At 40.7% G+C, this 26,567-nt stretch overlaps 1 protein-coding gene across 10 annotated transcripts; it reads right to left on the bottom strand.

The window, feature by feature from the left end:
• KLHL23 (kelch like family member 23) lies at positions 1-25,195 on the bottom strand. 10 transcript variants are annotated; one of them, XM_086356779.1, is made up of 4 exons: positions 24,799-25,195; positions 22,667-23,881; positions 18,955-19,107; positions 1-8,200 (listed from the first exon to the last, which is right to left on the bottom strand). In XM_086356779.1, exons 2-4 carry the CDS (start codon positions 23,877-23,879, stop codon positions 7,890-7,892), a joined length of 1,677 nt encoding a protein of 558 aa, XP_086212905.1. In that variant the 5' UTR covers positions 23,880-23,881; positions 24,799-25,195; the 3' UTR covers positions 1-7,889. The 10 variants fall into 10 exon arrangements, 9 of the variants coding, with proteins under 9 accessions (XP_086212905.1, XP_086212915.1, XP_086212897.1 ...); XM_086356789.1 differs by having other exon boundaries at positions 25,027-25,183; XM_086356759.1 differs by lacking the exon at positions 1-8,200 and adding an exon at positions 15,236-17,307.
• Positions 25,196-26,567: the final 1,372 nt, after the last annotated feature.

Below are 26,567 nucleotides of genomic sequence, written 5' to 3'. Positions count from 1 at the left end.
GGTGATCAAAAGTATGACCTTTATTTCTGATAAGATCTGATGCTAAAGAATGTGACTTACATTTACTTACAAAAGAGGGCTTCCTAATTCTGAATCTCTCCATTTAATCATAGGTAATGTTGGTCACCTACAGGCCTCTCAGAACAGGTTTTGGAGAGAGAAAGGGCTTAGTGGAGGCTTCCCTGTTTATTCTTTACAAATGTAATAATTATAATAGAAAAGTCATCCCTGGTGCAGTCATTATGGAAAACAGTATGGAGATACTTCAGGAAATTAAAAACAGAATGACCATAAGACCTAGAAATTTCACTTGCAGGTATTTATCTGAAGAAAATTAAAACATCAATTAGAAAGGACACAAGCATTATTTACAACAGCCAAAATATGGAAGCAATCTAAATGCCAATCAATAGATAAATGGATAAACAAGATTTTGTATATATTAATATAACGGAATATCACTCAGCCAAAAGAATGAAATCTTGCCATTTGTGACAACATGAATGGACCTTGAGGGTATTATGCTAAGTGAAATAAATCATGAAAAGACAAATACTGTATGATTTCACTTATATGTGGAATCTAAGAAACAAATGAATAAATGTAGCAAAACAGAAATGGTTGTAAATATAGAGAACAAACAGGTGGTTGCCAGAGGGTGGGGAAGTGAGAGGAGGAAAGAAATAGATGAAGGATATTAAGAGGTACAAACTTCCAGTTGCAAAATAAATGAGTCACGGATATAAAAAATACAGTGTGGGGAATATAGTCAATAAATGTAATACTTTGTATGGTGATATAACTAGCCTTACTGTGATTATTTTGAAATGTGGAATCACTATGTTGTCTATCAGGAAGTAATAAAGTGTGGTGGGTCAATTTACTTCAAAAACCAACTCATAGAAAAAGAGGTCAAATTTGTAATTACTAGAGAGAGGAGGTGGGGTGGGGGAATTGGATGAAGACAGTTAAAAGATACAAACTTCAATTTACAAGGTAAATAAGTACTAGGAAATGTGCAATGTGCAACATGATAAATATAATTAACACTGCTGTATGTTAGATATAAAAGTTTTTAGGAGAGTAAATTCTAAGAGTTCTCATCACAAAGAAAAGGTCTTATATATTTCTCTAAATTTTTATCTATATAAGATGATGGATGGTCACTAAACTTACTGTGATGATTATTCTGTGATGTATGTCAGATCTTTGTGTTGTAGATCTTAATGTTACACAGTGCTGTATGTGACATGTCACATATCTCAAAAAAAAACAGGAAGTAAAAAACGAACAACAGCAACATGATAGCCATTCCTCCTTCTCCAGGAAGAAGCACGGCGGGGGTGTTAAGCTAGTAGAGCTACTTCCACGTGGAAGGGCCATCGGGAGAGGGGAAGACATGTTCCCCCCTAACAAGGAATTCTTCTGACCTTTTTTAAAAGTCTACAAATAATAAATGCTGAAGAGGGTATGGAGAAAAAGGAGCCCTCCTACACTGTTGGTGGGAATGTAAATTGGTCCAGCCACTATGGAAAACGGTATGGAGGTTTCTTGAACAACTACAGAAAGAGTTACCATGTGACCCTGCAAACTGTGGTGTTGGAGAAGACTCTTGAGAGTCCCTTGGACTGCAAGGAGACCCAAACAGTCAATCCTAAAGGAAATCAACTCTGAATATTCATTGGAAGGACTGATGCTGAAGCTGAAACTCCAGTACTTTGGCCACCTGATGTGAAGAGATGACTCACTGGAAAAGACCCTGATGCTGGGAAAAACTGAAGGCAGGAGAAGGGGACAAAAGAGGACAAGATGGTTGGATGGCATCACCAACTCAATGGACATAGGTGTGAGCAAACTCTGGGAAGTAGTGAAGGACCGGGAAGCCTGGTGTGCTGCAGTCCACGGCACTGCAGAATTGGACACGACTGAGAGACTGAACAACGACACAACTCCTTCCGGGTGAGCACCAGTATAGGCCCAGACACATACGAAAATGTAATATAAAAGTTTTCCAATTATCTGTTTTTCCATTCACGTTTCAGTACCTGAGGTTTTAACCTTGCTTCTTTATCTTGAAATATAGCACACCAGATTTTAATTATAGTAGCTTATAATAGCTTTATAGCATTTTAATATCTGGCAGAGACTGTTAATGGTTCCAGTATCTGTTACCCCCTTCTTTCTGTCTATAACAAGACTGTAAGCTTTTACCTGAGCATGTGACTCTCCATCTTTGTGTCCACCTATAACAGCACACGTGCATACTACTGGAAGGGCATAGACATTATCTCCAAATAAAATGGAGAGTCATCACAGGGATTTGCACAGAGGAGTGACATGATCAGGGTATTTCTGTTGTCAGCAGGGATTTATTTGCTCATCAGCAAAACCTGGTGAGTACAAGGCAAGGCATTTCTCAAATAGAACCAGAGCAGAACTAAAGCTGCTCTGCAGGTTGAGACTAGGATGACAGAGAACTGAGTGGGTGGCTCTCCCTTCACTTCACTACAGTTCTTCTAAATGTTTGGGTTTTATAGAAAGGGAAGGAGTCTGATGAGAGTTTCAGATCTTAGATTTATGAGACAGGATGCTATGCTGCTTCCAGAGATGTCTTTTTTTACTTTCTGGCAGTTGTTTTCTCATAAAACTTTGAGCTTCCTCATTGAAAAAGATTTCAAAGCTTCAGCTCATCCACTGCAATGGCCAGGAACATCTTTATTTATAACTTATGGAGTAAAAACACAGGTTCAAAAATAAATAAATCTTTTAAAAAGTAGGTTCACAGAAGGCGGATGTCATTATGGAAAGATGCCCAGTTAGAACTACTTTTAAAACATTACAGGTGCACTGATGAAAAACACAAATAGGAAATATAAAGCCACAAAATGCACTGGAAGAGTGAAGTTGTGTCCAGCCAAGAGAATAATAATTTATATTGGGCACAATTTTAATTTAAACTTTCTAACAATTCTGTGAACTAAGTGTGTGCTGTGATTTTGGTGGAGCTGAGGAAATGTTTGGACACAGTGGGGCTTCTAAACAGTGGGCAATTTCAGCCCCAAACCTTCTAAGAGAACTTCCTTCTTGTTTAAAAGACCAAGGTTATGGACTCTACCATGTTGCCTTCCTAACTCTTTTTTTTTTTTTCCTAACTTCTTTTAAAAGCAAAGATTAAAAAAACAAAAACAGATGCATTGTTAAACCAGTAACTTTGGGTTTCCATTCAAACTTAAGGACCACTGGAAAATAATTGTATGTCCTTTGTGGTGTTGGAGAAGACTCTTGAGAGTGCCTTGGACTGCAAGCAGATCCAACCAGTCAATTCTAAAGGAAATCAATCCTGAATATTCATTGGAAGCGCTGAAGCTGAAGCTCCAATACTTTGGCCACCTGATGCAAAGAACTGACTCATTGGAAAAGACCCTGATGCTGGGAAAGATTGAAGGTGGGAGGAGAAGGGGATGACAGAGGATGGTATGGTTGGATGACATCACCAACTTAATGGACATGAGTTTGAGTAAGCTCTGGGAGTTGGTGATGGACAGGGAAGCCTGGCATGCTACAGTCCATGGGGTCACAGAGAGTTGGACACAACTGAGCGACTGAACTGAATTTTGTGTTCTCTGGACCTGCAGTTAGGCTGAGTGGGAAACGTTATCCGAAAAAGTCTTATAAGCTCCTGGCTGAGCCTCCAAAAATAAATGTCTTTTGCTAGAAACTAGAGGATATAAAAGCAGAAATAAGCTCTAATAAGGACTGTATTTCAGAAACTTTTAAAAATTATGAAGAACAAAGTGCTCTAAAACTTCACTTTCAATCTACGTTTAGAGTTCCTGACTGGGATTAGTTACCATTCTTTTCTTCTGTCTGATGTAAAGTCTCAGGTGGTAGTTAGTCAGTTTCAACCTCACCTCCCCATTTACTTTCTATTTGGAATTTTGAAGAGGTCCAAAATTATTGAAAATTTATACCCAAAATGCTTGTTGGTATTATTATTCTGAGAATGATGTGTATGCGTGTGTGTGTGTGTGTGTGAGAGAGAGAGAGAGAGAGAGAGAAGTGGAATAAAATGAATTATAAAGTGATTTTTTAATTCTGTTCTGCCAGGTGACTTTGAGAACCAGGATACTTTCTGTGAAAAAACAGATATAGATATTGGGCTAGAAAAGACTAGGTAAATACCCTGTGGAGCTTTTACCACTTCCTGATGATGCTGGGACCTTAGAAATTTTTAACTGTAATTATTTCTCTCCTGTATTTAGTATATTTATTATTATGCATTTTAATTTTAGGCCTAGAAACATGGGACAATCTAGTAGCAATAAGCATCTGTAGCATCCAGACTATGGTCTTGAAATACCAGTTTTCACTGCAAGAAATCAGGGCTGCTTGGAGAAATGGCTGATTATAGGTTTGAGGTGGGAAATGTTCAGGATGAGCCAGGAGAATCTTGTCACACCAGATAGCAAAGGAACTGTCAAAAACTACTGGGGCTGTGCCAAAAGGAACTGGGAAGCAATCTGCAGAGCCTTTCACTGGCTCATGATGATAAACAGAGCATCAATAAGAGTAACTGCAATGGACTGAAAGATGCTAAGTGTGTTTAAATCCATGAGTTCATAATGATTTAAAAAAACAATAAATCTAATAAATCACCTTTGAAGGATGCTAACAACTATTCATTTTGCAAACTGATACACAAAGTTAGGAATCAAGCCATTTCTTCTACCTTTCCCATACAAACTATACCTTCAGGTAAACAACTAGTAAGTGAAGGAAGGTTTCTCTTTATAGAAATATTTCAACAAATACACCAAGAAGAGAGAGCACTGGAAATCACCATTTTGCAACCCCTAATGAATTAAGGATTGGGTGTTGAGCATCTATGGCTGCTAACATCTGAAAGAGACAATTCTGTCATTTGATGAAGGAACACACCACCACCTGTGAAGCAGTTTTGACCAAAAAAAAAGAAAAGAAAAATGAAATCTGAATCTGATTAAGCTTCTGGATCTAACTACAAACTTACAGGAAACTTGGAGGACAGAGGAACATGCTAAACTACACAATAGGAACACAATCAGTACAATGTCAACCCTGGAAAAACAGAATAAATGACCTAGCTTCTTCAACAAATAAATTGCAAGGAGTTAAAGAAAGAAGAGCTGGATGGGGAACTTATAGATTAAGAGACCTTAAAAAGTTTTTCATGCATGTGAAAATAAAGGTTAATGTGCCCTTAAGGAAGTATCCTAGATCTTGATCCTATTTCACTTGCAGTTTAAAAATAAGATTTGTGAGAAACAGCAACTTTCAAAATTTTGATATTTAGAGTCTTAATTAAGTTATACTTAAAATCATCTCCACAACTTTAATTATTTTGTAAAATAGTGTTTGCCACCCCCCCCCAAAGCAATGGCTTACATTTAATTACAATAAAATATTTCTCAGTCATACAACAGTGATTTGGAACTTGGAACAATTCTAACTGAGATGTTTATCTTTCTTAATCCTTTCTTGGTACATATATCAAGAGCAAAAAAAAAAAAAAGAAATTTTGCAGAAAACAGAAGCTGGAAATAAAACACCTCAGATCACAAACTATTTTTCAAGATCCTTCACGCACCTCCAGATACTTTTCTGTAAAACTGATACCATCATCCTTCAGAAAAAAAGTATGCAGAATATACAGATGAAATGTTAGACCCTGAGAAGACTAAGATGGGCTTCATGATCTCAAAATTAGCCAGAGACATAATATGCACATATAAATGTTAAATTCCTTAAATGTGACAATGAGAGTTGTACTGTGGCTGAAACAGTTAGGAAAGAATTTCCAGTGGCTAGGCTGGGGTCAGGATTTTATAAGATCTGGACAAGCTGAAAAGGCGGTGAAGACGATTCTAACTGTTCTCATCTGTTCATAAAAGAGCTCTCTAAAGTACTACTGGATAAAAAAAAATATTGGTTCAGCATTAAATGCAGATATTCTTAAAGGCAATAAAATTGTCTATAATTCAGTTACAGGGTGAAATAGTCTATAATTCAGTTGTTTCATTAATTCAGAAGCTTAACTGTTCTTCAATTCAACTGGCCCCAATTCAAGCAGTTTTACTATATTTACAGTGATTTATTTATTTTTATTGAAAATACAAAGTAATATTAAAGTATTTAAATAATTTAAAAATCATTCCGTATCCCCTACACTAACACAGTGAATTTCAGTTCTGCATATTACTTTCCACATGCATGAAGATTTTATAGTCATAATGATAGTGTGCATATCATTTTATATTGTGCTTACTTTACTTATCATATCACAGACATGTCCACGTTTCTACACAGTATTCTGAACAATTATTTTAATGGCAGTATAAGACTTCACTTTTTATTAACCCACTTTCTTCTTTGACATTTAGATTATTTCCAATTTCTTGTTATTGAAAATAATGCAGACATAAGCAACCTCATGCTTTTATCTTTCTGTTTGTTATGCTTTAGGTTACAGTATCAAGGAGTAAAATTTATGAGGAAAAGATATGGTCATTATTATGGCCCTTTCTATGTAGTACCATATTTATTCCCAAAGGGTTATATCTACTTAAAATGCCTTTTGAAACGAGTTCATTAAACAGGTTCCTTCTAAAATGTAAAAATAAGTCAGAAGAATTAGGTAGTTTTACACTTACATATTTAAGGTTAAAAATAATTATTGCCTCTTAAAAAATGATGAGTGTGGGTAGATGATCTAACAGATTTTACTAAGTTTAGATGAATTAAGCAAAGCTTCCAAACTTTTCTCAAGTTACAGCACACTTGGAAAGTGATATGGTAGGTACAATGGAGAAAATGGACAAAGATGTTTCTGGCCCAGAAGCTGCAGCCACCCAGACCACCTCAGGCAACCCCAAGAGATGCTGGATCCATGTCTAGGTGCCTCTGTCACCCACAGTACCAGTGTGCCTGGGGAGGGAAGCTCCAACCAACAGTGGGTCAAGTGACTCAGTCCAAGTCACAACATCTAGTTAGTGGAAAGTGAATTCAAATTTCTTTTCATCAATGCATTTTCTACTATATTACAATGTTCTACATGCTTTCCAGCTCAAAGTTCAATTTCATATGCAGACACATATCTATACTTATGAACAAAGAGCATTTTCTAACATGCTTAAAGATACCTAAACTAGCAATTTACATCAAAGCTGAAAATTAAAAATAGCTCTTAGGATCAGCAGATATTCAACTACTTTCTCTGCAGTTTTTCATATTTTCCATTCTTTTAGTTTGTAAACTCTATGAATAGTAATAATCTTCTGCACAGTATCTTGTATATCTCTGTTGTCAGTAAATAATCATAACAATAAATAATACACACTACGAAGGAAAAACACTAAACTTAAGTCCATTCTAAATAATTCTAAAGGTGAAAAAAAAAGCTTAAGTGTTGATTTTGTAGAGGTAGAGAATATTCCTCCTTATATTTCAAATTCCTTGCTAGCTAAGTGGAAACAATGTACACTATTACATTACAGGATCATAAGAGACATCTCATTCCACAGAATGATTTTGACCTACACCCAGTGTTGCTGCTACCAGGAGAAAAAATTTGCTACAAAGGCATTCCACCTTTTACCAAGTGTCCAGCATTCCAAATCACCTTTGATGAGCAAAGATTATAGGTGTTGACTCCATTGATTTATTCAACTATAAATAGACAAAAGATTTTTCTTGACCATTAATCACTAGGTTGAGGTGTAGAGTGGGGGTTAAGAATAATAATTTACCTGTTATGTGCCAGGCCACAGTAGCAAGTAAGAGACTCTAAACCCTACATTCTTTTCTTACTACACCATGAAACAGTGATTACTTGGTCATTTCTTTGGACTTGATCAGACGTTATACACACAAACACACCCATGGGACCTCATGGCACTTGGAAGATTACCCACAATTTCCCACTTATTAAGATCTGGATCGTATTTCTCAATGCTCTGAAGATACGTCCCCTTCGAGTAGGAATAGCCCCCAGTGACATAAATGCATCCATTCATGATGACGGCACCACACTCCATCCTCCTTTCCATCATGGGAGCGATCTCTCTCCATTCATTCTGTTCAGGGTCATAGCATTCTGCGATTGTAGTTTGTCCACCAACTAGATAGAGCTTATTTTCAAATGGAACTGAACACAATCCATATTCTATTAAAAAGAAAAAAGAAAGCACATTTTTATTAGAGTCAACAAACAGAAGAGAAACCTTAGGGTAGTGATGTAATAATGCTTTACAATTTGGCTTACAAAAATAGAGTAGTTGTGACATTTTGATTCCAGCACACACTACTCCAACACGGACCCTTAAAATCCACTTCCAGTCATCAAGTTCAGATGACTGCCACTGTCTTTCAGATTATCCTTAAACTGACTTCTCAGGGTGCTGGGAAGAACTCATCCTCAGACCACTACCCTTCTGGGAACTTCCCAGCACAGGCACCTTTTCTCTACGCCTGTGTGTAAAAGGTGTAGCAGCAGAGTCCCTCTGCCATGAACACGTCCTAGGTAACTGGTGTAGGATCCTTCGGGTCTTAGCAGCTAACCCTGAGTTGGTACGTGCTGCCACAGATGCTTGCCTCTCTCATACTGCTGGTTAAGTTAAAGACACAAGAAGTTAGAGAAACACAAGCCAGTTTACTGGGGGAACTACAGTCTGTGACCTTTAGAAGCTGTGGAAGGTGCTCAAAGGCAGAGGGCTGCTGTGTGAGGTCTGTGTCCTGGAGCTGGGAGTCCACTTCTGGGGGTTCAGCCTTCCAGGCTGTTTTAATTTCTTCCATTTTATCTCCCCCCTCCACATCCAAACCTGCTGGCTGTTCAAGGCACTGGGATCTCTGGCAACTTCACTTCCTCTCCCTTCTTCCCAGGGCTGTGACTAGGATGAGGCAAGTGATGTGCCTAGAGCACAGACCATGATGAGGTGCTTCCTCTCCAAGTTTCTCCTTCCGTTTTGTGCCTCAGGCGTCTCGCTTGCCTGACGCTAGTCCCAGCCCTGTTTCTAACATCCCAGGTCGTAGTGCTCACATCACTCCCAGCCTGGGAGTTCATTCTATGGAATATCAACTACAGACCTGAGGAAGAGCAGGAGTTGTCAGTGGGATGACTATTACAGCAAATAAATGAAGAGTTAGCTTTCCATTGCTGAGCTGTTCCTTCCGTCTGGAAGTCTTTTCTTTTCCCAGGTCTTTGCATAGCTGCCTGCTTCTCGTCATTCAGTTCTCATCTGTCAACTCCTCACTGGGCCTTCTCCTGTCATCCAACCTGCAGGAACCAGTCAGCTGTCTCTACCACACCACCCTACTTTAATTCTCTCTGTAGCGCGTCTTACGATCTGATGTGCTTCCTGTTTATAGTCTCTCTCTTCCTTCCAGCAGTGCAGGACCTGTGTCCTGCCCAATACTCCATCCTATTTGGAGGATGGCAAATGTCTGGCACCTTGTAAGGACTCAGTAAACGCTTGTTGGATCAATGAATGAATTGTACCTTGTACCCTCTGTGCCCAAATAAGCACTCCCAATACTTGATGGAAAAAAAACTTAAAGGCTTTCTTTAGAAAGAATGCACAATCATTCTTTGATTTCCCTGTAAGTAGGGAAGACAGGTTCTTCTCAGTAAAGCTGTTGCTATTTAGGCTTCAAAGCATAAGGAAAATTCTGAGAAGATTGGTATTTCTGCTTTGAGTCCACATGCTGATGTTCTCCAGTTTCTGACATCCAAGAATTATCCCACCTCTGAAAACCCATTTATTCCTTTTCAGTAAAATAAATCTATAATTTTTATAGGATTTCATTGTTTTTTGAGTACTTGTGACATGTTATTTATATAAATTATGAGTCATTCTGTTAAATGGTTACTGTGAAAATTAATGATGATACAAAAATTTTATCAGTTGGTATAAATGATTCAACAGTGAGGTTTGTAGGCTATTTTTTAATTATTCAAATCTTACCAAAAAAATCATCATTTTGTGACTCATGTTAAAGAAGAATCTCAATCTTTCCATAGCAACAAAAATGTCCAAAATAAAGTGACTCCTGGCTCTCTATTCTGATTCATTGATGTATGTATCTGTTTTGTGCCAGTACTATACTCTTTTGATTAATGCAGTTTTGTAGTATAGACCAAAGTCACTGATTCCTCCAACTCTGTTCTTTTTCAAAAGTGTTTTGGCTATTCAGGGTTTTCTGTCTTTCCATGCAAATTTTAAAGTTATTTGTTCTAGTTCTATGAAAAATACCCTTGGTGTTTTGATAGGGATTGCACTGAATCTGTAGATTGCCTCAGGATGATGTGGTCATTTTAACAATATTAATTCTTCCAATCCATGAACACAGTATATCTTTCTATCTGTTTGCGTCATCTTCAATTGCTTTCATCAGTGCTTTAGTTTTCTGAGCACAGGTCTTTACCTCCTTAGGCAGGTTTATTCCCAGCCATTTTATTTTTTGATGCTATGGTAAATGAGATTGTTTGTTTATTTTCTCTTTCATTGTTCGTGTATAGAAATGCAATAGATTTCTGTATGTTAATCCTGTATCCTTATAATCAATTATTCTACAAGAAAGGAGCCAAGAATATACAATGGAGAAAAAAAAGTCTCTTCAATAAGTGTTGTGCTGGGAAAACTGGACAGCTACATGGAAAAGAATGAAATCAGAACACTGCCTCACACCATATACAAAAATAAACTCAAAATACAGTAAAGACTTAAATGTAAGGCTATTTACTATAAAACTCTTAAAACATAAGCAGAACACTCTTTAACATAAATTGCATCAAGATCTTTTTCAGTCCACCACTTAGAGTTCAGTTTAGTCGCTCAGTCGTGTCCGACTCTTTGCAGCACTTAGAGTAATGAAAATAAAAACAAAAATAAACAAATGGGACCTAACTAAAAAGCTTTTGCACAGCAAAGGAAGCATAAACAAAATGAAAAGACAACCCTCAGAATGGGAGAAAGTATATGCAAATGAAGCAACTTACAAAAGATTAATCTCCAAAATACATAAAGAGCTTGTGTGACTCAATATCAAATAAACAAACAACCTAATCAAAAAATGGGCAGAAGATCTAAACAGACATTTCTCCAAAGAAGACATATGGCTAAAAAGCATATAAAAAGATGTTCATTATCACCAATTATTCAGCTCAGTTCAGTCGCTCAGTCGTGTCCAACTCTTTGTGACCCCATGAATCGCAGCACGCCAGGCCTCCCTGTCCATCACCGTCTCCCGGAGTTCACTCAAACCCATGTCCATCGAGGCGGTGATGCCATCCAGCCATCTCATCCTCTGTCGTCCCCTTCTCCTCCTGCCCCCAATCCCTCCCAGCATCAGGGTCTTTTCCAATGAGTCAACTCTTCGCATGAGGTGGCCAATTATTAGAGAAATGCAAATCAAAACCACAATGCAGTATTACCTCACACTGGTCAGAATAGCTATCATCAAAAAATCTACAAACAATAAATGCTGACAAAGATGTGGAAAAAATAGAACCTTCCTATATTGTTGGTGGGAATGCAAATTGGTATAGCTTCTATGGAAAACAGTATGGAGGTCCTTAAAAAACTAATCATAGAACTATCCTATCTTCCAGAAATCCCATTCCTAAGCATACATCTGGAGAAAACCATGATTTGAAAAGATACATGCACCCCAATGTTCATTGTAGCACTATTTACAATAGCCAAGACATAGAAGCAATGTAATGTCTATGGGGACATGAATGAAGATGTGATATATTTATACAATAGAATATTAGCCATAAAAAGGAATAAAATAATGCAACATAGATCTAGAGATAATCATATTAAGTGAAGGAAAGTAGACAAAGACAAATACCATGTGATATCCCTTACATGTAGAATCTTAAAAAATTATAGAAATGAACTTATTTACAAAATAGAAATAGACTCACAGACAGAAAACACACTACGGTTACCAAAGTGGGTAGTGTGGTAGGGAGATAATTAGGAGTTTGGGGATTAACATAAACATACTACCATATATAAAACAGGTGAACAATATGGACTTATTGTATAGCACAGGGACCTCTACTCAATACTCTGTAAATGGTCTATATGGGGAAAGAATCTAAATGAGACTGGAGATATACATGTATATAACTGGTTCACTTTGCTGTATACCTGAAACTAACACAATATTGTAAATCAATTAAACTTCAATAAAAATGAACAAATAAACTTTTTTTTAAATGACAAAGCAAAAAAACACAATGGATGAACAGATAAAAAAGATATGGTGTGTATATATTTGTGTGTGTGTGTGTGTGTGTGTGTATATATATATATATATATAAATAAAAAGGAATACTATTCCACAATAAAAAAGAATGAAACTTTGCCATTGGCAACAATGGATGGATTTGGAAAGTATTAGGGCTTCCCAGGTAGCACTAATGGTAAAGAACTCTCCCACCAATGCAGGTAAACATAAGAGATGCAGGTTCGATCCCTGAGTTGGGACGATCCCCTGGAGGCGGGCATGGCAACTCACACCAGTATTCTTGCCTGGAGAATCCCATGGACAGAGGAGCCTGGTGGGCCATGGTCCATAGGGTCTCAAAGAGTCAGATAGGACTGAAGCAATTTAGCACACATGGAGAATATTGTGCTAAGTGAAACAAGGCAGACAGAGAAAGACAAATATTGCATGAATCACTTATATGTGGAATCGAAAATATAAAACAAGCTAGTGAATACAACAAAAAAGAACCAGACTCAGAGATCTAGAGAACAAACTGGTGGCTACCAGTGGGGAGAGGGAATGGGCGGGGAGGGGGGGGGGGCGGGCAAGATGGGGTAGGAGATTAAGAAAGTACCAACTATTATGTATAAAATAGGCTAGAAGGATATATTGTAAAACACAGGGAATACAGCCAATATTTTATAATAACTATAGAGTATAAAAAATTTTTAATTGTAAATCACTATATTATACATCTAGAACTTATATTGTACATAAACTACATCTCAGTTTTTAAAAAGTATAAAAATAAAATGATTCCTGGTATTTTTTCCCATTACCCAAATGCAACATAATGTTCTGTTTTAGTTGGTGGAAACCTGCTCAGCTGTAACTGACTTTTTTCTTATTGGTCACTCTATGAAGCTACTGAGGCTAAGGTACTGTATCTTGTTTATCGAGTTCCTAGCACTGTACACAGCATTAGAAAGCACTCAGCAAATATCTGTTGGACAAATGAATGAATGAGCAATTTCAAACCCAGTATGAAAACAGCTCAGAGTTTACACACAAATGTTCACTATAAAAACATGGCAGTCGATATTCAGTTTTACAAGAGTGATCGGAACAAAGCCATGCAGGCATTCAGAAACAACCATAATATTTTCATGTATTCAATATCCACTTTTTAAAAAATGCTTTAAAAATTTTACTTAAGATTTTTTTTCTCACTGAAAAGAACTGTAAAGCTTATCTAATCTAACGTCCTTATTTTGCTCGAAAGTAAGACCCAAGAGCTTAAGCTGCTGCCCAAGATTAGATAAGTAAATAAAGGGCAGAGCCAAGAGAGAACATTCTCCCCACTGGACACAGCTCTCCACGGATTTTTCTTCCCTATCACTTACTGCTTCTCCTGGGTTCTTCACACATTCTTCTTTCTTTCTCAGCTCCTCCTTTAACTAATGCTGTTTCTCAAGATTCTGCTCATCTATGTGTTGTTAGTCCCAACCTCCCAAGGCATCTTATTCACCTCCACACCTGGCCATCATCTCTAAGCAAACAATGCCCAGGTCTCTGTATTTACCCACGTTCTTCCTCCTACTGCAGAACCACACTTCCCATTGCTTTCTGGACAGCTCTTCTAAGTTGTGTTAGTTGTCCTGCTGCTGCTGCTGCTACGTCACTTCAGTCGTGTCCAATTCTGTGCGACCCCATAGACAGCAGCCCACCAGGCTCCCCCGTCCCTGGGATTCTCCAGGCAAGAACCCTGGAGTGGGTTGCCATTTCCTTCTCCAATGCATGAAAGTGAAAAAATAAAGGGAAGTCGCTCAGTCGTGTCCAACTTCTAGCGACCCCATGGACTGCAGCCTACCAGGCTCCTCTGTCCGTGGGATTTTCCAGGCAAGAGTACTGGAGTGGGGTGCCATTGCCTTCTCTGGTTAGTTGTCTAGTCGTGCCCAACTCTTTGCAACCCCATGGGCTCTAGCCCAGCAGGCTCCTCTGTCCATGGAATTCTCCAGGCAAGAGTACTGAAACAGGTTACCATTCCCTTCTCCAGGGGATCTTCCCAACCCAGGGACTGAACCCTGATCTCCTGCATTGCAGGCAGATTCTTTACTGTCTGAGTAACTAGTTCTTGACATTTCACTCAAAACTGAGCTTATCATCCCTCCACTTCTCCCCTCCCATTGGTTGCTACTTCAATGCTTCCAGTCAATAAGCCAGAGAGTCTTGCCCTTATCCCCAATGTCCAATCACCCAAGGGGGTGATCACTACCATTCAATCAACGATGAACCTACACTATTCCTCACACCTGCCTGTTTTCTACTCCTGCCACTGCAGGCTTTTAGTATTTCTTACCTGGCATATTATAGCTTGAGTAGGCCTCCCTGCCATCTTTCTCCCAGTCTACTCTCAAAGGAACTCTTTTCTTAAAACTAAAACTGACAATGCAGCATTCTCTTGCTCTGAAAACTTTGGTACTTCTCTATTTTTAAAATTTATGGAGGCCATTCAAAGCCTTCCGTGACATGATTTTCAAATAAACTTTGTCATTTGGTCTCTCATTCTTCCCTCTTGCATCTCACTCACACTTCTACTCCCAAGAACTGGAGTAAACCTGGAATTTTCCCATTAGCATTCCTTCATTGGCTAACTTTCTGCCAGAAAGCCTAAATCGTAACAACCTACTCCTGGAAGCCTCCTAAGATTGTCAGATCCCCTTAATCAGACTGATGCTCTCTCTGCCCTCAATTTCAATAGCACCTATTTGTAAGATTGTGTTCCTGTTATGTATGTGTATTTACTACTATATTCTGACTTCCTGTGGCAGTAAAATTAATCATCTTTAATGTCTCATGTAATAACTATCAATAGAATGGTATCTTTCCCAAGGTAAGGTCTCAATAAATGTTATCTTGAATTTGATGGAATTATACTCCCCTGTCTTTCAACTATACAAAGCAATCACCCTTAAAAGCATTAAGAAAAAAGATAACATTTATATTACCTTTAAAAAATAATAATAGTCATTTATTTGCAGTCTAAGCTACATATCTATAAGGTAGACTCATGACTGGCATTTTACGCTTCTCAGGAGATGCTCCTAAAACATATAGGAAGCATGTTGTTGTTGTTCAGTTACTAAGTCACGTCTGACTCTTCTGCGACCCCAATAGTCCTCCTCTGTCCATGAGATTTCCCAGTCAAGAATACTGGGGTGGGTTGCCATTTCCTTCTCCTGGAGATCTTCCCAACCCAGGGATCGAACTGCATCTCCTACATTGGCAGGCGGATTCTTTACCACTGAGTCACCTGGGAAGCCCCATAGGAAGCCTAAGTTGCCATAATTCAGAGGATGTAGATCCAAACGCTTCCCAGGGCCAAGGAGATAACAGATTAGCCGAATGAAGCAGGCTGCTGCTGCTGTTAAGTCGCTTCAGTCGTGTCCGACTCTGCAACCCCATAGACAGCAGCCTATCAGGCTCCTCTGTCCCTGGGATTCTCCAGGCAGGGGTAAGAAATACAGCAGCCCCCCCTCAAGCCCTATGATGTGAGAAGCATGGAATAGACTGTGGTGAAATGGAAGCCTCATCTGAAGGGAATAGCCACTACCTGGCCCCAGTGATTGTTGCCAGGAAGGAATATGATGACAGATCTTGCAATTTTCCTAAAGGCCAGAAATAATGATTTTTATTTGAAATCTCCTGAATTTTAAATATTGATAACAAGCCAGTTAAAAAATATTTTGAACACTGTGAGAGCCAAACAGAAGATATACAACATAGGTGATAATATATCTTCATTTCTCATTTTATGTTCAACATGAATCAAAATGCTCCATGTGGAATTCTATGTTCCCAGGGATTGATAATGTAATTTAATATTCATTTCTGACTGATTTTTCAATTTGCCATGGCTTTACATCCTTTGGCTTAAGTCTTACTAAGCCACCTGCAGTGGCTCTCCATCAGTCAACAAGCCATATCCAGTTTAAGTGTGTTATGGAAGATTTATTTTTAAAGCAATCCTTTTATGAAATATAAATTAAGCTTCTAGTGTGGACAACTGCCCTCTGATTTGTTGATCTGACTTTTCATATATTGGATCTTCTTTGTAAAGATAAGTCAGAATAATATCTAACTTAGGTTAACATGAGGATCAAATGAAGTAACAACGTAGTTGTTCAGAGCGTGGGCTCCCAGCCAGGCTGCCTGGATCTGAAACTCACAACAGCCTGAGCTAGCTGACCACGGGCAACCTCTTCACTGTCTGTGTGCATCAGTGACCTATAAAACAGTAGCAGTATCTAGTTCACAGGACTGCTGTGGCTCAGATGGTAAAGAATCTGCCTGCAATGCAGGAGACCTGGGTTTGAGCCCTGGGTTGGGAAGATCCCCTGGAGAGGGCATGGCAACCCACTCCAGTATTCTTGCCTGGAGAATCCCATGGATAGAGGAACTTGATGGGCTACAGTCCGTGGGTTTGCAAAGAGTCGCACATGACTCAGTGATTAACACTTTCACTGGATTAATACATGTGAAAGTACTAGAAAAGTTAGTGCCTGGCACATACTTAGGCTTCCCTGGTGGCTCAGAGGGTAAAGTGTCTAATCTTAGCTATTACAGGCATACCTTGAAGAAACTGAAGTTCGGTCAGAACATAGTAATAAAGTGAGCATCACAATAAAGGGTCCACACAAATTTTCTGGTTTCCCAGGGCATAAAAAGTTATGGTTACACTATACTGTAGTCTATTGGAGAAGGCAATGGCACCCCACTCCAGTACTCTTGCTTGGAAAATCCCATGGATGGAGGAGCCTGGTAGACTGCAGTCCATGGGGTCAGTAAGAGTCGGATACGACTGAGCGACTTCACTTTCACTTTTCACTTTCATGCACTGGAGAAGGAAATGGCAACACACTCCAGTGTTCTTGCCTGGAGAATCCCAGGGATGGGGGAGCCTGGTGGGCTGCTGTCTATGGGGTCGCACAGAGTCGGACACAACTGAAGTGACAGCAGCAGCAGCAGCAGCAGCAGCATAATGTTTTATGTCTAGAAAAACAATAGATATATGTTAATTTTTAAATATTTTATTGCTAAAAATGCCAGTTCAATTAGAATAGAATATCAAAGACTGCTGATCAAAGATCACCAGAACAAATATAACAATTATGAAAAAGTTTGAAAACATTGCGAGAATTACCAAAATGGGACAGGACACAGTGAGCAAAGGCTGTTGGGAAAATGGCACTGACAGAATTCTCAAGGCAGGGTTGCCACAAACCTTCAGTGTGTACAAAATGCAATGTCTACAAAGCACAAAACAACAAGGCATGCCTGCATTCAATATGACTGTTACTGTTTTTCTCTACCATAATTTCACTAGTTAGAACGTTGTGGGGATTCTAGGATAATACATCTGAACTACTAGGAGACGGATGACTGCCTCCATGATGTCTTCAAGAGCCAGGACAGCATCTGGCTGATTGTTGTGGAAGTCCTGTACATGGAGACACAGACCCAGCTTCAGGTGTGCTCGCCCTGAACTGTGAGATGACACAACACACATGACGCACGGGCAAACTAGCTGCATTGGTTAAAAGCAGCAGAGCCTGCTCCCTTCCAGAGAGGAAGACTACTTGCTGGTTATGCCACAGGTTAATGCACTCAAACTTCCTGACTTTGAATCCTGACCCACCACTTCCAAACCGTGACCTTGGCACAGCTACTTACCCTTTCTAAGCCTCCATTTTCAAATATGGGGTAAAAGAGGGGTAAACAACACCAACTCACAGGGCTGTAGTTAGAATTTAAGGTAGTATTTCATGCCAAGTGCTTAGGCAGTACTTGACCTATAGAAAGTGCTCAAGAAGGTTAGCTATTATTCTTCTTCTCAGATGGGTCAAGCTTGTGAATTTTGATTATGCTCTCCAGTGACTGACATATGGACATATGGACTGACATATGGCCTGATGCCATATGGAAAATGATTCAAAGTAGTATAGTGATACGGTGACATGAAACTTTCCTAATGAAAAGAATCTTAACCAGATGGCATAACTGTAAGAGGTTTATGCTTTCCCCTGAGCCTTACCCAAAGAGACAAGCCAAAGAACAAAGGACACCACAGAAGGCAGGCCACCCTTTGTGGGCAGACAAGCTCCTTGATGACTGTTAAGGCCGACAAAGAGCCCTGCAATCACAGGAGTAAGTGCTTCACACCTATTGAAACCCACAAAGAACATGCTTCTTTAAAAAAAAAAAAAATCACCTCCTAAAAGGAATTAACAGATATCCTTCCCACCTACTTGACAGACTAGTGTTTTTACCTGTCCATAAAAATTCTGTTTTCTGTAACACAGGTAGTAAATGAAAAAAAGCATACAACTAAGGAATAGGAAACGGAAGAACAGAATCTTTGTAAAAAAAATTTTAAAAGAACTAATACTTTTAACCACACAGGCTTAAAATATTTGTCATGTAAAGACATCAGGGAAAGTATCTGTAGATGTCCTCGAATTGGAATAAGTTAATTGTGATTGTTGTCAGATGAACATGTGACTATTTTGGGCCTTTTAATTATATCCAAGTGTAGTGTACTATAAATTTAGTACTGTCTACTTCCAGCATATTCTTAGCCATCTTTTATGTTGATAAGTGGCATCACAACACGTACTATTTGAGACAGTAATTTGTTACCTGGATGTGGACTGGAGGTGATGAGACTCCATTCATTGATATCTGAATTGTAGCTCTGGACCTTGTCATAGGTGCAGCTGCCTCTGTATCCGCAGTGGCCGCCAATGACGTAGATAACTTCATGTAAGACACAGGCAGTAGCATTTCCTACGCCTGTGTGTTAAATTAAAATCACATCTTCAGATTGGTCTTTTGGTTTTGCAGTGAATATTGGACTGTTTATTATTGCTTTTGTTAAAATGGACGTTAGACACAAGGCATTGTCCCAGGAGTTATAAAGGATAGGAAAAAAAATTTTTAAGCCTTCCTCAGTTTTTTTTTTAAGGGAGGGGTGAGACATTAATACAAATAATTAGAATGCAGGGTAGAGAACTCCTGTGAGTGTTCAGAGCAAGGAGACATTGCTTGGTCTAGGGGAATCACAGAATTTGGCAGGCAGAATTTGACCTGGGCCTTGGTAGGTGGCCTTCGGCAGGTAGAGATAAGAGAAAGCCATCTGAAGCGGAGGGAAAGGGGAACACAAAGACTCACTGGACAATGTCATGCAGCCCGGATTGATCCCCAGCACTTGAGCAGGCAGGTGGCACTCCTGGGGCTGTCGTGTGGGAATTAAAGCTGATGTGGTAAATTGAAGCCACACAGCAAAAGATCCTCATGCCCGACTAAGAAACATACAATTAATTCAGCAGGACATTTTAAACAGAGGAAGAGAGGGACTACAGAAATAGAAGGGCAAGAGTCAGAAAGAGAGAGGTACTGGCCCAGGTGCAAAGTACCGAGGTCTGACTTAGACTGGGCCTTGAGTGTAGGGGAAGGATACCGAGGTAAGAGACACAGAAGAACAGATGGGCTTCAAAGACTGACGCGTCTAAGACTCATTCTGAGGTCCTGAGCGCAGAAAACTGGGAAACACCGATGCCACAGAAAAATAAAGAGGAAGTGGATTCATCAGGGGAAGAAGACATGAGGAAGAAAAAAGTGAAAAGAAAGTGCTCAGTCATGTCCGACTCTTTTTCGACCCCATGGACTGTAGCCCACCAGGCTCCTCCATCCATGGGATTTTCCAGGCAAGAGTACTGGAGTGGGTTGCCATTGCCTTCTCCAAGGAAGAAAGATGAGGAGACTCATTTTAGTTGAAAACGTCAGGTTAGTCTTTCAAGCAACATTTTACTTAGCCCATTCTGTGCAAGGTGCAGTTCAATCTCCCTGTACATTTCTACTCCAAAACAAAAGCGAGTTTGTAAGCAGTGTAGCTATGATGAAAGAGAAAAAAGTTAGGATTTTCTAAACAGCCAAGTATTTGTTTTTAATGTATCTTTTTGGTTGTACCGAGTCCAACATGGGATCTTAGTTCCCCCACCAGGTACTGAACCTGCCTCCCATGCACTGGAAGCTTGGAGTCTTAACCACTGGACCGCCAGGGAAGTCCTGAACAGTCAAGTATTTATTTCTTCTCTGTACATGACTAAACTAAAAAAGGAAATGAATTTGAAATTTGACTCTGCCCAATTTCGGTGCTCATGACCAGGGAAAGCTGCTAGTTCACTTCATGACTACAAAATAAAACAAATTGGGGAACATAGTGCTATTCTTTCTAGAGACAAACGGGAAACAAAGCTCATCATGAGTCTACCCGTCAGAACCAGCACTTGCGGAAAGTGCAATTGACTGACAGAAGTGTTACCCTTCCCAGGGATGGTCAGATATAATCAAGAATCGAAATTTAAGTTAAAAAATATAAAACTCTGGAATTTCAGACCCAGCTAGGAGGTAGGGGAGGACTTCAGTGTCAGAGGGTCTTCCATTCCACTCAAGGCTAATGTGAGAACACTTGCGGCTTTCTTGACGGTGTAGACGCCCTTGCTGCATTTTTCTTTCCAGAAACACTGTTTCAAATATGATTTAACAACATTTCATAAAGTAATACATTTCAGCCCTCAAAGAAATATACTCTAAACTACAAAACCACCGAAACTGTGATCTTATCATTAAGAAGCAGAGGCAGAAATATAGCCAGGTTTACAACAGCTGCTAAAATATTTGAACTTTCTTTGTTTCTTTCCTAGGAAAGGAGTTAGGATATTTAGAGCCACTCTAGGGAGGGGAATTAGTAAATGGGGGAGTCAAGCTCAGGCAGAGTGAAAACCAGAGCAGCAACAGCACTGAGCTTGAAGCCACTTCTCCCATCCTGCCAACTACTGCGGAAACTTTAGGCATGCAGGAGAGAGGTTGTAATGGAATATGAAAGGTATTTCTGCCCTATCAAAGCTGACACGTCCTTCCATAAGGATGGTCATGACCAGGACTTCCCTAGTGGTCCGGTGGTTAAGACTCTGCGTTCCCAGTGCAGGGACACAGGTTCAATCCTTGGTCAGGGAACTAGATCCCAATGCTGCAATAAAGGTCAAAGATTCCACGTGCCACAGCTAAGACCCAGCACAGCCAAATAAATAAACATTTTAGTGTTCATGACCATAATGCCTAACCCTTACTGAGTGCTTACTCTATGCCTGTCACTGTTCTAAGTGATTCACAAGCATAAATTAAATTAATCCCCTCAAACCCTAAACCATGTAATGTTGTCACCCCCATTGTACAGATGGCAAAACTGGGGCACAGGGAGATTAAACGATTTGCCTAAGCTCACCAGCAAGTAAGTGAGAGGTTTAGATATAGACCCAGGCAGCTTGGCCTCAGAAGCAGTGTGCCTGGTCACAAGACCATTTTGTGTCTCAGGCTTCCTGTTCTCATCCAAGGATCACACCGGGTCAGATTCCCAGGCCAGGTCAGATTCCCACACCCTTGCTAGCATTAAAAAAGAAACAGAAAGGCCTGGGAAGAAACATCTGGGATAAAATGACTCAAATTTAGTAACAACCTACCAGTTTGTGTGCAACTCCCCAGCACCAATGAATATATGTAATGAAATAAATGAGATTACAGCTTAACTTTTCTTCCAGTAGGAGGGAACAACAACAAGGCTAATCTGGTACCAAACAGCAGAAAAAACAGTGTTTATCAGACAAATACTGAGACCCAATTGTGTACATGGCTGTGTGGGCTGCGTGCAGGAGACAGGGGATCTGCCCCTCTCCTCTACCCTCTAAGATATGACTGGAATCACAAAGAGCAGAGGCTATATGTCCTCTAGTTTTTGAAAGAATGTAATTTGTTACACCCTACAGGGACCAAACCTTTCAAGGTTTTAATGAAAGACCTTTTAAAAGACAGATGATCAGATGATGAGAAAAAAAAAAGCGAATATTTAAAAGCAAGACTCAAAAGCTTTGATTTCAAGAGCAAGCAAAAAAAAAATAATAATAATAATAAATAAACATGAATAAAACCACCCAGCTTTTTCTCTTCATTTAGCCTTTGATTTAAATATAAATTCTTGACTGAAAGCAAGATATAGATTCAAAACAGGCTCTAGAGTAGGTACAATGAATTAGACTGTTTTCTTATATAAATAACATTATTTTTCCAGCCTGGGTAGCATACTCTGACCAAATAACTCTCAGTCAAGTTGAGGACTGCTATATTACATTTTTACTTAGAACATTCTAGGTAGCATTATTTGATTTGTATAATCCAACTATAGCTCCAAGGTAGCATTCCAAAGTGATAAATTTTTTATAGTGTTATCTGTGAGAGACCCTTTGTCTAATCTCAAACACCTAAAAAGTACAGAATAAACACAGTCTGCACTTACCTTTAATCATGTTTGCAATAGGAATCCACTTCTCTTTCAATGGATCATAGAACTCAGCCTCTTCTGCCGGAGCCCCTTTTCTGTAGCCACCTAAAGCATACACACAGCCACCCAAGGTGACTGCACAGTGGTAATACCTGGCATTGAGCATTGGCAAGCCTTCTGTCCATTCATCACCTTCACTGTTATAGATCCACACTGTGTCAAGAGCTTCAATGTTATCAGTTCTGTAACCCCCAGTTACATAAATATTGGGTCCCAAACATGTAACACCATAGCTCTCCCTAGTGTAATCTGGTATTTCTGCCCCTTGGATCCAAACATTTGTCAAAGGATCCCATATGTGTACCTCTGATAAAGGGTGCCAGTAATAGCCTCCAATGATATACATTGTGGCTGTGGATCGCTGAGAAATCTCTTTATGCATGGGATTCAAAGCATTGTATATTAGAGATCGGATCTTATTTTCAGTTAATAGGCAGCTTCTTTGAAGGCCTAAAGCTGTTTTTAAATACACTGGATCTACATCTATGTTGATATAGCTTAATAGATTATATAGGCATTCAATTCGATTTTCTACATCATGAGCAGTCCACTTAATAACTGGCTCTATGACAGCTTCTTCTTTCCAAACACTGAGATTCTTTCTGGACAAGATAAAGAGAAACTTTTCAAGGCTGATTTCCAGAAATTCTTCTTGTTGCCATACTTCCTTAAACCTTGAGCACAGAATTCTTCGAGATTCCTTCTCTAGTTCTGGACACACGTGAAATTCTGCAAAGGAGTGCATTCCAATACAATTATCAATATCCAAGTGCCTTACCAAAAACTGCTCACATGCTTTCTTCACTGAAAGGAACTGTAGCAGATCAGCTGCTTCAAGCAGGCTTTGAACATTTCTTTTAGTTATCTCAATTTGGGAAGTGTACGCGTAATTTACAAGGCCTTCCAAGATGTCATGGTGGATGCCAGAGATCTTTATTTTATTTTTAAATTTTTCTTTCATGTCAGCTGTGAACATTGCCTTAAAATAATTGCTGCAAGCAGCTAAAACAGCTCGGTGACAATGGAAGATTATGCCTGAAGGACACTGAAGGGTAATATCAGTAAATAATCCATCCAAGTAAAATGTTCTGAATGCATCCAGAAAATCCACTGGATGCGTGGTATCCTTGAAAAGGTAAATATAATCTTCTTGTCCTTTTAGAGCCATGGCTGCAATAAACATGAAACAAACGTGTTTTCAATTTTGCATATTATCCCAGATAATCAGTGCCCAATATTCCTGTCATTGCAATGATTGATTAACATCGCATATGCAAAACTAGATAGACTAAGTTTAGCAGTCTAAGTCACAAATGCAAAACGTGGATAGACTATTTCATAATTTATTTGATGGTCAATTTAATTTCAGGGTAGCTCGTAGTCTGATACGAGGCCCCCGGATTGTTCAGTGGGTCCTCTCAAAAAGAGATATTTATTTGCTACCTCATTTACCCAATCTCTTCAATCTGCCCCGAGTTAGGGTCCTAGAGAGACCTCACATTTGACAATCCAAGCGTCCAAGAGGTCACCTCACTCGAGGCTGGACCTTGGCCGGCCCCAATTCAACCTTTTTCCCGAGCTCCGTCTTCCTTTTAAGTCGCATCGATTGCCAGGAAACGGATGACAGAAATATAACTGATTAGAAGAAATCTCGGAAAAGGGAAACCCTGTGCCTTTCTGCTCAAGGAAGGACAGAAAGTAAAGCGGCCGGACGGCGGCCCCTCTATCCCCGCGCCACCACCGCGGACTGCCGCAGGGGTTTCCGTGCGCCGCGCGCCTGGGCCCGGAGCCGGCGTTCCCGCCCGGGGACCGCCCCGCCCGGAGGCCGGCGCGGGGACTCGCTTCGAGGGCGCCGCGTGCCGTCCACTGGGCCGGGTGCCGCGTCCATCTGTCCCGGGCCGCGGCACAGGTGTGGGGACGGCGTCGCGGACGGCCCCGCGCTCGGCCCGGCCCGCCGCCCGCGCGGCCATTGTCTCCGCGCCTCTGCCGCAGGCGGGCTCGGAAGGCGGCGTGGCCTCGCTTCCCGCGTCTGGCCCCGCTCGCTCCCCGCCGGCTGGCCTCGGGCGGCGGGTCCGTTCCGCACCTACCTCCGGCAGTGGCTCCGGGACGCGGTGCGGACCTGCGGGCTAGCGGCGAGCGGGGGCGGGGGCGCCTCCGGACCCTCTGACCATCTTTGGAAGAGGCGCGGCGGAGGCTGCCTGCTAGCGCAGCTCCAGCCCACAAGCGGCTCCTATTTTGGTGCCCCGGCTGCTCCCCGCCTCCAACCGAACAGCCCCCCACGCGGCTGGGGCGCGGGGCCACTCGCGGGAACTCACGGATGGCGGGGCCGCGCTGCGGGCAGGAGCGGGGTGGGCGCGCGGGCGCGCGGGCGCGGCTGCACTCCTACCCGAGGCTCCCCCTGCAGCAGGTGGGAAGGCTTCTCCGAGGAGACCGCCCGGGCCACTTTTCCCTCTTTCCTTAGACCTGTCTCCCTAGCCCCACCCCCAACACAGACACTCCCGAGAGTTTTCTCTCTAGACAAACTCCTTAAGTCCTGATTTAGAACCAGATATAGGGATTGGGGACCTCCTTTCTCCCTCTTTCAGTAGCTCTCCCCAGCCCAGGACCTAATTGTGGAGTGGAATTGCGGGTGGATGTTGGAGAGAATACAACAAAGCTATAGGTCTGGGGTTGAGGTTACCTTCAAAATGCCAGAAGTAGGGGCTACTTTCCCATGAACTCCATTCTACCCCTTAGGAGAGCACTCTGGAGCCCCAGGGACTAATTGGTACAGTTTGGGTTAACTTGGAGCTTTGAGAAAAACTGAAAGTAGCCAGGGCCAAGGATTCAGGTTCCAGTATTTAGAGTAGCTGGAAGGAGCAGTCTCCAGTCTTTCTTCTGGTGGCAGCCAGTCCAATCACATAAAGGTGTCTATATGCTACACCAGAAAGTTCACTTTGTTGGAACTTTTTTTGTTCCAACAAAACCTAATATCAAACATTTTCATTCATTCATTTGCAAGACTGTATTGAGTGCCTGCTTAGGCATAGGCACTGGTAACGATGTAGTGAAAGATGGTCCATAACTTTCATGGAGTTTACAGTGTAGCCCATTGCTTCAAGGCAAATAGATGGAGAAACAATAGAAACGGTGACAGACCATTTTCTTGGGCTCCAAAATCACTGTGGACGGTGACTGCAGCCATGAAATTAAGACAGTTGCTTCTTGGAAGAAAAGCTATAACAAACCTAGACAGTGTGTTAAAAAGCAGAGACATCACTTTGCCAATGAAGGTCCATCTAGTCAAAGCTATGGTTTTCCAGTAGTCATGTACAGATGTGAGAGTTGGACCATAAAGAAGGTTGACCACAGAAGAATTGATGCCTTTAAACTGTGGTGCTGGAGAAGACTCTTGAGAGTCCCTTGGACTTTGAGGAGATCAAATCAGTCAGTTCTAAAGGAAATCAGTCCTGAATATTCATTGGAAGGACTGATGCTGAAGCTGAAGCTCCAGCCACCTGATGCAAGCAGCCAACTCATTGGGAAAAGACTTTGATGCTGGGAAAGATTGAAGACAGGAGGAAAAGGGGATGACAGAGGATGAGATGGCTCAATAGCATCATCAACTCAATGGACACGAGCTTGAACAAACTCTGGGAGATGGTGAAGGACAGAGAAGCCTGGCGTGCTGCAGTCCGTGGGGTTGCAAAGAGTTGGACATGACTTAGCAATTGAACAACAATAACTACAGTATATGTTTTTCTGGAACTCTCTTGCTTTTTCGATGATCCAACAGATGTTGGCAATTTGGTCTCTGGTTCCGTTGCTTTTTCTAAATCCAACATCTGGAATTTCACGGTTCACATACTGCTGAAGC

The sequence above is a fragment of the Bos grunniens genome, chromosome 2 (assembly GCF_055505025.1).
Source record: "Bos grunniens cultivar Pamir isolate PY7600 chromosome 2, Bosgru_T2T1.0, whole genome shotgun sequence".
Lineage (NCBI taxonomy): Eukaryota > Metazoa > Chordata > Mammalia > Artiodactyla > Bovidae > Bos > Bos grunniens.
The sequence above is the reverse complement of the archived record's forward strand: the minus strand, read 5'-3'. Positions and strand labels throughout refer to the sequence as shown.